This window comes from Parasteatoda tepidariorum, chromosome 1 (genome assembly GCF_982258835.1).
Source record: "Parasteatoda tepidariorum strain Cologne lab strain chromosome 1, Ptep-v5.0, whole genome shotgun sequence".
In the NCBI taxonomy this organism is placed as follows: Eukaryota; Metazoa; Arthropoda; class Arachnida; order Araneae; family Theridiidae; genus Parasteatoda; species Parasteatoda tepidariorum.
Window position 1 is genome coordinate 11,692,252 of NC_141755.1, and position 15,897 is coordinate 11,708,148.

Below are 15,897 nucleotides of genomic sequence, written 5' to 3' on the forward strand. Positions count from 1 at the left end.
TTCAATAAAAAAAATTTTGAAAAATAATATTTAATTTTTGAGTTTTAACTGTCCCATTCATTTTAAAATGCGCAATTTCTTTTAACAAAAAATTATTAAATTTTTAAGATAATATATTTATCTACCTCATATGTGCTAAATTTGCTGTAAACGCATTTGATTAAGCCTAACTTTACGATAATAGTCTCTGTCAGACTCAGTTTGCCTTGCAGACAAATTTGAGTTATGAAGATTGCGCTGTCGATTGACTCAGAATATATTCTGCTACCTTTGATGAAGAAAAACATGTTAAATGAATGTGAAACCTTGGAAATGAAACATATCAAATGGATATCTAATTCCCCTCATATTTTCGGGAGTTATGCGATGAGTACTGGGAACTACTACCCATATTTTGTATAATGCACGGACACCTCTCATCTTAACTTACCTATGCGAGCTATCCCAGAATTTATTCGATAGTTGCGCTGGATTATGAACATATATTTCTCTGTTAGCATGGGTAGTTAAAATTCTTTAAATATAATTCTATACATTTTAAATATTGTGTAATTAAATTATAAATATGTGCCAAATTAACTTTATAAATTAATTTATTTAAGGTTTGGCATGATACGAAATTGAAATTAATTCGAGTTGACGGGTTTGATAGCCAAGGACTTTTACAAGATACTAGAATACTCGATTTTTATGGAAGTAAGTATTATAGGGTCAGTTGGATTAATTGAGACCACTTTTCTTGTTTTTATGTTAAACTTTAGTGCGTTTTACAAATAGGTTTGAAAGGTAAATTTTGATTTAATAAGTTGGAAAAAAAAATTCTTTTTTAATAGTTCAGGGTGATATTTTAAATCATTTAGATATTGGAAAAATATAATTAACCTAAGTTGCATGTTTAGGCTCTTAAAGGGGTGGGCACATTTGTACCATTAAAACTCTTAAAAAGGGATCATTTGGGGAAGGCCACTGCGGGGGATTTTTAACCATCAAATGATGTACATTGTAGAGCAATTTTTAGCTCACTGTCAATCCCCTAAAAAATTCATGAAAAAGAGAAAATTTGGTGGTAATTCTGACCACTTGTGGCGGAAATATAACCATCAACTGATATGCACATTCTAGAATTTTTGACTCGCGGTCAGTCCACCCCCCACAAAAAAACATCCACTGAACAATAGATTTTTCTTTCTCATCTATTCCATACTCAAGGGATGAATCATAGAATCCTGATTCATCTGTATTGAAGACAAACCAGGCTATATCTGACGATAGCATTTTTTTCTTTCTTTATAAGTGCTTTAAATTGCTCGTAAAAATTTACTGGGTATTTTTCTCAAAGCCTTTACATGTACTGGCAGAGAAAACACAAGACTTTTTTTAAAAGGTCATGAATAATTTGTTATCATGTTTGAATAAATGAAGAGCTTAAGGTAGTATAAATCCACACTTTATAAGTTGTTTAGATGAACGGTTTTGGTGGATAACTCTGTAATTTCCGTTAGGACAATAAAATTATTCTGTGTTATCTAGTGGATAATCCGAAAACTCGTAATCCTGAAGCAATACCACTAAACTCTTTTTTTTTTCTTTTTTTTTAAAAAATGCCATTTTGGGGAAAAACGTGGCTTACCATTGTATTAAATTCTCAAACTGATCCACTATCCTTCTTCTTAATGTGATATGATCAAACTGTTATATAATTTATAAAATGATATAAAGTTTCAGACATTTCTCTCTTTAAATAATAATCTCTTTAAAAAAGTCCCCTTATCTTTTCATACGTTTTGTAACGGGTGTCCTAAAAGATACAGATGATTTAAAAAAAACATTTAAATTTAAACGGAAAGAGATAGAAATATTATATTTCTGGGGGCTCTGCTTAATGACTCAAGCATTTATTCCCACCAAATTTCAAACTAAATTACGAGACCTGCCAACAGATGGCACTAGTAAGTGATAAAAACTCTAAAAAAATATTTTAAGACTAACCAGCATTTGCAGTTTGAGGACAAAATTAGCAGATGCTCATGCAAATGTTTCAGTTCGAATGGTCCAACATGCAATAGAAAATATTTTTTTTCTCAGAAAGCCGTGCTATCTATCGAAGAATTTTATTTCTAAGTTTGAAATGTGATAAAAAAATAAATAATAAATAAATAAATAAAAATGAAAAAAAAACGAGTGTTTTATTTATTTATTTTTTAAATCAGAATGCAGCGCACCTTACATTTCCGTATCTTTCAGCTTTTTTTAAATTGCAGCAATTTTTCTAATCATCGCTCATTTTGAAAAAATCGATATATCAGATAATTAATATTTATTCATTTATCTAATTTTGAATTCTATTCCGATCGTACTGATTGATAGTAATTATTATTATTCTTAGAGGTTTCATACACTGTTATTGCTAGAATACCAATATGCCAAGCAGACGTTCTAGATGAAGATATTCCCTTTTATGATATCACTTTGCTACCAAAGATTTTTTTCTCTAAGAAACCAGAAGACAGGAAAGATGTCGTATACATTGGAAAAGTAAGAAACTTTATATAAAAACATATGATTATGACATATGACTTTAGAGTCCATTTTGAAAAACTGAGGAAATTTTTGAGATAAACATTACTGTAAAATTCTCAATAGCTTCCTTAAACATTTACAGTAAATTTTATTGGAAAATTTGAATGTAAAAGATAGTAGTTGCTTTTATCTAAACTTAATATGGTAACGATTAGTTAAGATCATTCATTTGCTTTAAAAATTTTCATTGCGGTGCGTCACATGGAGACCTTTTTCAGTTTGCGTAATTTTTCTGCATACAGGTTAAATGGTAAAAATTGAACTTTCAGTAAAAATCCATAGAATTCTGTTTGTCAATATTTTTTTAGGATTTATTGATACAGTTTTATAATTGTTTTCTCACTAACTGAAAAGGGGAAGCTCGTTCTTGCCAATTTGCGTATTTTTACTTCATTGTGTACAGTGTTTTTTAAAAAAAATACAAGCAATTTTCATGTCTTTTTCACTAGCTTTAATTGTTCAACATATTCTTGTAGTTATAATAACTGGTTTTTTTTTCAAATTTTTTTCTCTATGTTTTGCAGAGAAGCGTTCATGGAATGGATTTTGATGTTTGGACACAATCCTATGAAGTTAGAGATGCTCAATCCACAGTTGTTCTAGAATTCTACTTCACAGATGTAATTATTACTTTTTTCTAAGAACTTTATTAGTTCAATGTCATACTTTCATACTAAAAATAGTTTTAATTGACTTTCAGTAGGCTTTAAACGGCATGACTAAACATACAAAAGTGTACGAATACTCAAATGTTTCTTGTTTAAAATTTTATAGAGTCATGATAAACGTTACTATTACAAAAACTTTTTTACGCCTCAATCCTGGATATGGAAATATTTGAGTAAATAAGAATTTTGCGTTTAATAAGAATAAAAAAAAATTCGCGTTCAATAAGAATTAATAAGAATTTGAGTTTAATAAGAATTAATGAGAATTTTGCGTTTAATAAGAATAAATAAAAATTCGTGTTTAATAAGAATTAATAAGAATTTACGTTTAATAGGAATTAATAAGAATTTGCGTTTATGCATAAGAAAAGTTTGTTAATTTCTTTTTACAATAAGTTGGCTAACTTTTGTTGACTAAGCATTAATTTTGAAACTGCTACAGTATACATTACTCAAAGCATTGCATAAACATATTGAATCTATGAGCACCATAAAATTCTTTTTGCTAGTGGCAGGAATTCAGATATTGCAATTTTTAATAAAATCTGTCAAGGAAATTTTTAAAAAAATGCTTGTCACTAAACGAACTACAGTAGTCTCAATAACGAAATACATTAGTTACTGTTAGGAAATTGTTACAGAAGTTACAGAATTTGGCTGTTAAGTAAATGTTGCAAAAATATTAGCCTGTTCAAAAGCTTATAAGTTTGACTTTCAATTGAAAAAGAAGTTAATGTATATCATTACTTTATTAGCATTATAATTTTTTTTGCATGAAAATTACACAAATGTGAAGACAATATAGTAAAAAACATGTTCTAATATATATTTACGCTTACTTTACTTTAAAAAAAATTGGGAATTTTTCATTGCTTTCATTTCTTGATATTAAATTTTAACACACCTAAACTGACAAAAATTGAAAGAATAAACTGAAAAATCGTTACAGAGACATAACCACTTCGTTTTATGGAGAATATTTTGAATTTTATTCTTTGTTCCGATGAAACATTTCTTTACTGAAATTTTTTTTTCTGTTGGTTAACAGTGTATTGGGGAAACTTTTCTAGTTTTAAAAAATGGAAATATATATTAGTTAGATACAAGCCCGCTCACTCAGGATTTGATGTTTTTAATTCCATTTTCCCTATACAGAAAAACATAATGATTTGTCAGCCTTTGGTAGAGTTTCGTTTGTTCTCGCTTATTTATTAATTTGCGGATCCAATAAGTATACTTATTTGTCCTCTTTAAAAGCAAAGATTCTAAAAATAAATTTTAAGAGTGGTCGATTCGGAAGACCCGGTATATGCATTTACAATAGTTAAGATGATATTTTTAAAACTTTCAGAATGCTCCACAGGCTGATGATGAGCAAGACAGTAATTATTTTCAAATATCACACGTTGACGCGTATGCGTACCAAAGGGATGATACCACGGAAATTTCTGAGGTAAGTAATTTTAACATTTATAACGTGAATAATCATTTTTGAAGCATTAATATTGTACCACGGTATAGAATTATTAATTTTAAATAATTCATAACTTATGTATTAATATACATATTATGATAATGGTATGTATGATAATATGTATTTTAATATACATATTATCGAATAATCTGTCAATTTAGTAATAATACTATGAAATATGTTATATTTCGATTGATCGCTTAAGTTTGAAAAAAAAAAGACCTTATAGATTTCAAAGCAAAATTGTTTGAAAACCGACTGTAAGTCATGATCTATTTCTGCTTTGCTGTAATCAGAAAGGGACTTTTTGTGTTGTGTCGTCAATGTAAAAATGCTGTCTTGCATTGCAATGTGTATTACTGCACAATTTTGATCTTAAATTTGATTATTTGTGTAGTGTGGTTGGTTAGCTTATTATTGTGAACAGCACATCTGTCAACTTCCTCTAGCCATCGGGCAAACCATCGGAGGTTTTCGCTTTTTCACTTCATATAATGCAAATGTTCCATCAAAATGCTTCAAAGTTTGTCAAAATGTTTGATCCAGAAGTTACCTTGTCTTTTGGGTTGTGTTCAAAAGGTACGGAGTAAGGATAGTCGTAAACTCACAATTAGATCGACTGTTCAACGCCGACTACAAAGTAACATGAACTATTTTCCAACTGGCGCCGTCGCTGGAAAAGATTATTTTGCAAGGTGGTAGTATAATATTACTTAAGATATTAAGAATTTTCTGAAGATGAAGTTACTTCTCCAACAGTTAAAAGTATAATTGCCTATTTTGAGTATATCTTATATACTTATGTTTGAGCTGTTGTTTTGTCATGGTAGCTAAATCAATTCAAAGTTTAGCTTTTAAAATTGAGACGAACATAATGTTTAGCTAAATGTTGCTACTAGATATTTATAATTTTTTTTTTCAACGTCTTTACAAATTGCTAATTTAGGAAGTGTTGGTTCTTCGTAGATCAGTTAGTATATCAATATGTGATTTTGGGCAATTTTAGAATTAAATAGGGATTTTTTGTACTGTGTGTTGGTATTGTTGTTGGATAGTTTTTAATGTGGTAAATTAGTTTTAATACGGTGGTTTGTAAGGCAATTTGTATTTTGATTATTTAAACAATTTATTTGCTTAACATTGTTTTTTAAAGTTTAGTTCATATTTAGGCAAACATATTTGCGCAAGTCATTTATACTTGCTTATTGTTCTATTTGTGCTTCAGTTGGTTGGACTAACGTATACGTCAATAAGCAATTTCCGGTCAAAACAAAAAGAATGGGAAGCCTTTGATGTGTCCTCATGCTATGATGCTGACAAGAAGAAAGGTTTTCGTTTGAAAGTAGATGGTATGTTGTAATTTTGGTATTTCTTGCTTTTATGAATTTCACTTCATTACATTCTTTCAAACTGATCTGTCCTAGGAAAATTGTAAATTTATAAGTAATGAATATGGTGAATTTTAAATTTAATATTTTTAAAATTTGACGCAATCGCTACATTATTTTCAGGATTTAAGTTATTGTCACTGAACAAGTAATGGGAAATTTTTATAAGTGTATCAATAAAAGCTTCCACGATTACAACTTTTCTCCAACGATTTATGCGTGGCGGTTTTCTGGGTGAAAGCAAGACACGACGATCATGCCACAAAACTTCCACGGATTCAATTGCTTGCCATGAACAGAATGCAAGTTAGGTGGTTATAAAATTATGAAAACCAAACAACTACTAACTTAATCTTTCCTAGATCGCAACCAGAATTGCATCAATAAGCTCTTCAAGAAGGTTGGCCCGTCTTTACTGTCCGAAAATAATACTGTCATAAAAATGAATTTCATTAAAATCAACGTTTAAAAATCACAAATAGTCAAATTTTTATTAAAACTTCAGCTCATTTCGGTGTCATACGCTGTGTAATAATGTAACACTGAAATGCATTTAGGTTTAGTAGAAATTTAACTACTTGTTTTATTACTTATTATTTTTAAACGTTGTTCTTAGTGAAATTCAATTTTAACTGGTCAGCGTGTCACCAAATATATCAATAACCAAGAGTGGGAGTTGGCTAGTAACCAAGCTGTAATGTTTGCAAGTTTATAAACATTGCAATAATGATAAAAATTTTAAAATATTTTTTATTGCTGATTATTTTCAAAATGTAAAGCTTTACACAAGGGATATATTTTTAATATTTGAATATTTTTATTAATTTAATTTTTTCTTTTTTCTTGATATTTTAAAATTTTAGATGATTGCTACAATTGTGTTTTACTTAATTATTTGGTTTAAATAATACTAAATAACGAATGTCAAACCGAAAAAAAAAAGGAATAGAAGGATAAAGTTCCGTTGGCAGGATTTATTTCACCCTTGGCGAACCCTTAGGTATTCTTTGGCCAAGATTTCACCAATAAAATCACGCGAAAAAAATTTGTCAAGCATGGTTAAATTAATTTAAAAATTATGAGCAGAAAACATGTTTAAAAATAAAATACACCAAAAAGCTTTATCATTTTTTTAAAGCATTTATGTTTCCATAAACAGTGTGAGTTTAGACTTTCCTACAGAAGAAAAATTACATACTTTTATTATAGCACATCGTTCAACAAAACTATGTGATAATAATGGAAATAATAATAATAGAATATTTATTTTTATATAAAACATTAAGATAGTAATAAATGCAAGGATGCTATTAGAAAAAAATTTAAACATGACCCGGGTGAGAAATCAGGTTTTCATAAAACTAATTTGGAATTTATAAATCTAGGTCCACCGATGGTTAAAAATAGTTACGAATATGAAGAAGTCTTGGAAAAATTCTACGGAAAAATAATGGATGAAACAGATGCCTCAGTTATTAGGATTAATCAGCTTAAAGTAAGCTATAATTTTTGTATTTATTTATTGTACTTCACTATTTTACGTATTTATTTTCATAAGTGTGAAAAAAGCAATAAAATACAATGTAATTAATTTTTAGGGAAAGTTTGACGGAATTTACCTCACGGAGTTTACTGGTTGGATACTGGAAAAAATAGAAATTGATGGTGAGATAATTTTAGCAATACTAATTAAAATTAAATGTTTATTTAATTGCACCCAAACTCAAACTTATTACACACAAATTTATGAAAAGGTGATATTTTCTTAAGTTAAATAGTTATATAAAGAGAAAAACTAAACTTGCTCCTAATCCAATAAACATTGTGAACATGAACTGGAATATTTTTAAATTATTTGTTCATCTACATTGAGCACACATGCTAAATCTAAGATCTGCAAAAGATCTCTTAACAGAAAGTTTAAATCATCACTAATCATTATATTCAGTAACTAATATTACACATAGGTACTATTAAATACTACTATTAAATAAGAATTGCTAAGCATGACTATAACTTCTTACCAATTAAATTGCCTAATTAGGTTTCAAGAGATTTCAAGGGGCGATTATGAGAAGCAAAAAATCCCGAAATCCCATTAAAACACAAATAGCTGTTAATTTTACCTGATTGAAAATTGAAATTATGAAACCTGATTCAGAAAACTGATTGAAATTCAATTGTGACTGTGGTGCAAATAATTTTAGCATTGTCGAAATTGAATTCAGGTCCAAAGTTCCATCAATGTAAAGCAATGGAAGATTTCTCGAATTGTTGATAACAGACATTTTAGAAATACTTAATTGCCTCACATTTATGAAGTCTTAGGCATAAATTCAATTTTGACAATGCCAAAATTATTTCCACCCAAGTCACATCCACTCATCTTGATACCCTGGAATCTTGCTTTATTCATTTAAATCCTGATTCTCTTGTTAATGTCAGTGGTTCCCCCCAACCCTCTGTAACGTATGGAAATGCGTTTTACCCTGATTTTCATGTCAGCCACTGTTTTATCTTGTTCTGTTATTCATTTTCTTTCTATCTTGGCTTCTGCGGTTCTTATCTAGTTTTTCTCATCTTCTCATATATATATATATATATATATATATATATATATATATATATATATATATATATATATATATATATATATATATATATATATATATATATATATATATATATATATATATATATATATATATATATATATATATATATCATTATTATTAATATTATTATCACTACTCCATTAAAACATTTATAAATTAAATGGTTTTATCACTTAAAAAATTAAATAAAACAATAGATGTGCGTACATGTGCTCTCTTTGTATTTTAAATGCCACTATATTTTGTAGGGACCAAAGTAAATAAAAATGAACCTGGCATGGAAGAAATGTTCAAAATAATAGAAAAAGCTGCAGCTGCTGGAAGGTTTACCATTGTTATTGTAAAAGATAATCAGGTAATAATTGTCTTTCAGTTGATAAAAAAAAATCACATTTTAAATATATTTTGCAAACATATTCCATCAAACTTATACAAAATGAACGTTTTAATTGACTTAAAAATTCCTAACTTGTGTTATATATATATTTACTTAAAACGTTAATATCAACACTGAAGTAAATTTAAATCAATTTAAATTTTTTTAAATTCATTGTACTTCAAATGTACTAGCTTCTAATATACTAAAACTTCACAATATAACTTAAAAAACGATAAAATCTACTGCGTTTTGAGCAAATATGTTCATAACTAGAAATATAATAAAATATCCGATGATTGTAGCGTCAAATACTTTCCTCATGGCCATTATGTTGATGAAGATTACCTCGCGCGTATAATATGGTTGTTGTACAAAATTATAATATGAAGTTACAAAATTTTTTGAATTAAAAGCGTGTGATTTCGCTTGTTAAAGTATATTTTCTTATGCTTTCTTAAATAAATATAAAAGCAATATGAGAAATGGATACATCTAGGAAAAAAATGCGTTGACTGCGACTTTTTTTCATTATCCTATCAGTAAATTTTTTAACTACAGAGTATGCGTCGAAATTTGAAACACCGTACTTAAAAAATTTTTTATTTTAATGTTTGTAATCAATAATCAATAATCAGTTCGGATGCCCCCTGCGCGAACGGGACAGGGTTGAGTAATAAAATACATACTTAACCTTCAATAATGCATTTAAATGAAATATTACTATGTAAAATTTGTAAACTTCCACAAATTTTAAATTTGTTTCACAGGGTCCATTTATCAGGCATGTGTATGATTAATGAATAATATAGGATTCAGAATGCCTAAATCACTGACTTCACGCTATTGTTACTCTCAGTGTTGTAAATTACACAATTTTTAGAAATTAAACCGTTTCTGATTTTATTCTTTAAAAGTTTATTGCGAAAATAAAGGAATCTCATCAATCCTTTCACACTTATTACTTCATATCAGCATCACAACTTTGATCCTTAATTTCTTTTCAGAGTTCTCCAATTCTTTCCCAACTAGCAATATTTCTAAGCAACACAACTTTGATCCTTATCTTCCTTTCAGAGTTCTCTAGCTAACACTTTCACACCTAGCGATGCTTTGAATCAAAACTTTGATCCTTAACTTCCTGAGTTCTCGAATTCTTTAACACCTAGTGATGCTTTCAAGCAACATAACTTTGTCCTTTAATTCCCTTTTTGAGGTCTCTAATTCTTTCCCACCTAGTAATGCCTCTAAGTAAAACAGCTTTGATCTTTAGCTCCTTTCTGAGATCTCTAATTATTTTCCACCTTGTAATGCTTCTAAGCAGCACAACTTTAATCCTTAACTCCCTTTCAGAGTTCTCAAACTAATACTGTCGCTCCTAGTGACGCTTTGAATCAATACAACTTTGATCCTTTACTTCCTGAGTTCTCTAACTAATTCTTTAATGCCTAGTGATGCTTTCAATCAATATAACTTTGTTCTTTAATTCCCTTTCTGTCGTCTCTAGTTCCTTCCTACCTAGTACTACCTCTAAATAAAACAGTTTTGATCCTCAGCATCCTTTCTGACTTTTGGAACTAATAGTTTCACACCAAGTAATTCTTCTAATCAACACAACTTTGCATTCTTAATTTTCTTTCTGAGTTCTCTAACTGTTCTTTTCACATCTAGTGAAGTCTCTATGCAACATAACTTTCATCAACTCTTAATGGCGTTTTGTATTTTCTAATTAACCCTTTCAGAACTTGTTATGCTTCTAAGTTATAAGACTTTAGACTCAACTAAAACTATAGAAATCTAGACCACTTTCAAGTTCTATAATTAACCCTAACACGTTTATTGATGCTTCTGAATAGCGCAACATTAATTAGTCATTTTTCTAATTCTTAAATTAACCCTCTTATACCTATTTAAGCTTCTGAGAAACGCGACTTTGATTATTAATTATTTCTTAAATTCCTTAATTTAAACTTTCACATCTAGTAATGATTCTTAAGAATACAACTTTGATAATTTTTTTATGGATTTTTATATTCAAAAACTCTTTTTAATGCTTTCTTACCTAAACAAACCAAATTTTTTTTCGATTGAAAATCATTTAGCTGTGGTAAGTTACGACCGAACTGCTTTTTACAGAAAATTATTAGTATTTATGCAGATTAAACTCAAGTACCATGTTATGAGATTGCAGCCATAGTGTACTTTTTAATGAAAAAAAAATGAAAAATGTTTATAATTGTCTTAAATATAATTTTAAATATAATCATTATACTAAATCTCAATGAAACTGAATAGTATAAACGCAATGTAACTAAATACTATGTAACAATTAAAAAATATTCTTTATTTATGAAAGATAAAAAATTGAATTAATAGATTAACTCAATATTAATTATTAATGGTGAAATAATTATTTCTTTCAGGAAAAAACATACCAAATTACATCTATGACAAACATAATCCCTGGTAAGTTTAGCTACTTTATTTTTAAAAAAGCTATTTAAACCAGTATTTGAGCAACAACTTGTATACAAAGAGCGCAAGCATTATATATGCGATAGTGAGTAAATATCATTAATTCACACCGGCTACTAACGTACACTACAGTGAAATTTCTTATTTCAATAACTTATTACAAATAAAAAGTTTAACTATTTAAAGAGGAATTCATTTTAAAGATTTTACTAATAGATTTAAATCATTAAGATTTTAGTCTAAATATATTTAACTTAGTATCGAGCAAATCGATATTGATTTTTCAAGCAAACCATATAAGATTGCATAGACGTACTTCAAGGGTTGTTTTACGTCAGTGAGCAAGGAGCAGCCAATTAGTATCAAAATAACATCGATGTTCTTAATCGTAATCTTTATTACGAAATCGCAGACGATTTACCAATAAAATAAATTACACATATATGAGTGTAAGTAGAACACTCAGCTTCCTAGCGACAGGTAACAAAGTACCAAAATAATAGAATAAGCGTGGGCAATAGCTTTGCGTGATTTAATGCTGACCATTTACTGTTTGTTTTAATATTTAACTATATTTTCCTATTTTTTGTGGATTTAGAAAAGCTTGATAGGATTAGTCTGAGAGTAAGAAGAAATGAAAATGTTGCTATTTATCTATTTTAGAGGTCGATCCGCCAAAGCCAACGTTTCCAGACATATTTCAAGTGGAAGTTCAAGGAATATTTCACACTGAGAAACGAGAAATGGATGGTTCTGTATTCTACGATCGACTCAATAATAGAGCTGTGATGTCATATACTTACCAAAATGAAACAACAATCAGCATATTCAAGTTCAATGAAAACAAATTACTGTATATTGAAGGCAAGTAAATTATCTAAACACATTAATGAAAGAAATTTGTATCAACGTTTAATGTATTTACCTAACATGCAGCTGTGATCGACTTAAAAATATTTCTCGTTTAAAAAGTCATAGAAAAAGTTTCCCTTAAAGAATGATTAAAATATATTCCTAGAAATGTATTTTGATAAACTGATTCATTTCAACATAATTTTTTCAGATACTTCATAACACATTCATAATGAGAAAAGGAATGTATTATGAGATATCGGAAAAAATTATAATGATATTACATATTACATGTATAATAATATTACATAATCAGATCCTTCATAATCTTTCGTTTAATATTTTGTTATCTTTGTTGAGTTCACGACTTTTGAGTTTACGACTGCAAATGTTTTCCGTAGTCTTGTAATTTTGAATCCAATCCAGAAGACAAGGGAACTCCTGGATCAAGTATTGGGAAGAATTTGCCTCAGTGGATGAATTTTTAATGGAACTAAGTGCATTTGCGGTACACGGAGAGAAAAAAAAACACACAAACCACTCACAGTTAGCCTAACCATAAGGATACTTTAAACCATGATCCATCTACCATTGAGGGTATTCTTACGTAAGCACTGTGGTCGGTACCAGCCGGGGGCGGAATTCGTAATGAACAGTTATTGCTGGGATTCAAATCTCTATTCTTTGAGCCAATACGGCTCATTTTTTTTATTGTGCATTAAATTTTTAAGCATACAATTTATTACAAACTTTTGTTGCAGATATTGATTGTACTGTATCTGAGATAGATGAAAATTCGCCAACTTTCTTTCCCTTCAGCATTGATGAAGTCACTAGAAAGAAAATCATATCCACACCTGACGAGATTTTTTTCTTCACCAAATCAGTATGTTTTAAGTACGATTTTTTTATTTTTGTTTTGAAAAATGATGAGACAAAAACATTATTTACACAGCTTTAAAAAAAAACGGATGCTGAAATTTTATATCTCCTTTGTGCAAACAGTTCCTTGATAGCATTTCGTTTTGCCCATTTAAATAAAATTTTGATTTGTCGGGTTATTTGAAACTACATTTTAATCACATATACTAATGCACCATGGTACATATGTTAGAGGGTGATAGAACAAAACTAGACAAGCACAAATCACCATGCAATCCATAGTTGGAACACAAGTCGTAAAGCGCTGGAGTATGAAGCGCTAGACACTGCGTCCCGAAATGTTGGGAAACAAGACAGACTGAGGTGGAATGAAACGAAACCGATAAAAAAGCTAACGTTTTATTCAACAAAATGAAATTAACACAACGCTAAGTCGCCAACACAGGAACTGTTCAAAATTGCGGCCGTCAACATAAACACATGCTTCACACCGTCTAAGGAGAGACCACCGTGTATTGGTGAAAACACCATGAATCTTACAGTATCAGCAGCTGTAGATCCGGGTGACAAGGTCTTCAGCAAAATATATGGGATAATCATCGTATATGAGGCTCTTTATATTATCACAGAAGAAAAAGTTCTGAGATGACAAATTGGGTGAGTAGGCCAGCCAGTTTATTGAACCACCAAGACCTATCCATCGCTTCCGGATATATGATAGCTATAGCATTACGCACATCCACTCTGTCATGTGCTGGTGGTGAAACGTTATGTTGGAACCACATGCGTCCTGTAATGTGTGCTGGAAAGCAGTTTAATAGTTCTGGCAACACCTTTCACAAAAACACAAACTACGAATCGCCATCCAGGGGTATTGGCAGTGGTATGGTACAATCGGATGATCGTGCATGATTCTGGCCAAATCTTAAAAGCGAAACAACGCTGGAACGAAACCGGATGTATTGCATAATTTCTTGAAAAACTCTACAACATGCAAAAATAAGTATGTTTGTGCTTTGAAGATGGGACCTGCAATAAATTTTGTCCCGTGGCCTGTAAAACTTTTGTTTAACGTTTGGATGGAAAAACCTTTAAATGTAATTATCTTCTTCCCCTACTGCACTGCACCTTACGTGGGTCCTAATATATAATAATTATATCTAAAGTAACAAAATGATCCTCTAAGTATTTCTAGAGAAATTAAAAAAAAATTAAAAGCTGAAAGTCCATTATAGTATATTAGTGTATAAGCTGTCCCAAAAGTAAAGGGAAAATTTAAATCAAAATAAATATTTAGAAAATCCAGGAAAACAAAATTAAATTTTTGAATATAAAAATCAAACTGATACTAAAAATAATTGTTTATTTTTATCATTGTTATTATTTATGCTAAACAGAAAAAAATTGAGTTAGTGTAAGTCTAATGCAACATTAAATGTTTTGTAAATAATATTATCTATTTTTTTTATTTTTAGAAATTTGACAGGCAGGACTTTACTATGTTTCCATCATATATTTTTACAGCAGTTCTTAATATAACTATGTATGATTTATATAATTGTGACGTTCAGCATGTATTCTCAAGTAAATATTGTTTTGTTTTATTCATTTCAATTTGAAAATATACCAAAGAAATTAATCATTTTTTAAAACTTTTCTTTTGTTAAGTTATCTGAAACCACTTGTTTATTTTATTTATAGTTAGGCTTTTTAAAAGCATTTCTGGAAAAAAAGAGATAAGGTGCAATTTTTTTGAAATACTTAATGAATCCCAAGATGAAAAAGTATGAAATAAAATAATTTAAATTTTTTTAAAAATATCAGCATTTCTATGGGTCTGCACGAATTACCTGTAGCTGTAATTACCAGTAATTGTAACGAACATCAGCAAAACAAGTAGTGTTAACCGTTAATTTAAACAGCCAGCTCATTTCTTTGACAAAAAGAGTACAGAAATTGTAACAAACTTCACAAAGCTAGTAGACTTTATCGTTAATTTATGCGAATTGAAAATAGATTGTATCGAGCTTAAAATTGATTTAAGGTCAATGGCCATATTTAGTATCAAGAACAAAAATTAGGGATAGATCTGTATTTTTATGGTCATGATAACCCTACGGAAATAATTTTATTTCTACGGTCAGAGATAGGAACACTTTTTTTCCTATTCCTGTCACTGACCATAAACTAACAATGAAATTTTTCAAAATGTATGGAATCATTGACAAAGACGAGATTAAAGACACAAAAACCCATTTAATTGCTGGAAAAAATTAGGTACATTTCAGAAAGCAGTTTTGCGTGAGTTAAGTATTTGGAAATACCTTCAGGTCTCATACGGCAATCAGACTGATTTTGAGGCTTTTAATTCCTCTTTTCTGTAAGGTCGCCTACCATATATTGATAACATTTTCTTTACTTCTCGCTTGAATATTAATTATCACCATTCAAATGTCACCGATTTAATTTTTCATCTTCGTGAAAGCGCAAGTATTGGCTTCAAATCTCCTTGGCGATTAAACATGTCTGCACACTATCATAAATAAAACTTTTATTTTCGACGATTCAGCAATCCTTGATCTGTAAT

At 29.3% G+C, this 15,897-nt stretch overlaps 1 protein-coding gene across 1 annotated transcript in view; it reads left to right on the forward strand.

The window, feature by feature from the left end:
- Positions 1-15,897, forward strand: part of LOC107457224 (uncharacterized) — a 52,538-nt gene that overhangs the window by 12,515 nt on the left and 24,126 nt on the right. Inside the window, exons 6-17 of the mRNA XM_087159265.1 lie at positions 603-696; positions 2,387-2,535; positions 3,105-3,200; positions 4,600-4,701; positions 5,948-6,071; positions 7,496-7,605; positions 7,709-7,775; positions 8,974-9,080; positions 11,525-11,567; positions 12,240-12,440; positions 13,190-13,314; positions 14,786-14,894. Of these exons, the coding sequence (XP_087015391.1) occupies positions 603-696; positions 2,387-2,535; positions 3,105-3,200; positions 4,600-4,701; positions 5,948-6,071; positions 7,496-7,605; positions 7,709-7,775; positions 8,974-9,080; positions 11,525-11,567; positions 12,240-12,440; positions 13,190-13,314; positions 14,786-14,894 (1,327 nt within the window). The remainder of the gene's footprint in view (positions 1-602; positions 697-2,386; positions 2,536-3,104; positions 3,201-4,599; positions 4,702-5,947; positions 6,072-7,495; positions 7,606-7,708; positions 7,776-8,973; positions 9,081-11,524; positions 11,568-12,239; positions 12,441-13,189; positions 13,315-14,785; positions 14,895-15,897) is intronic.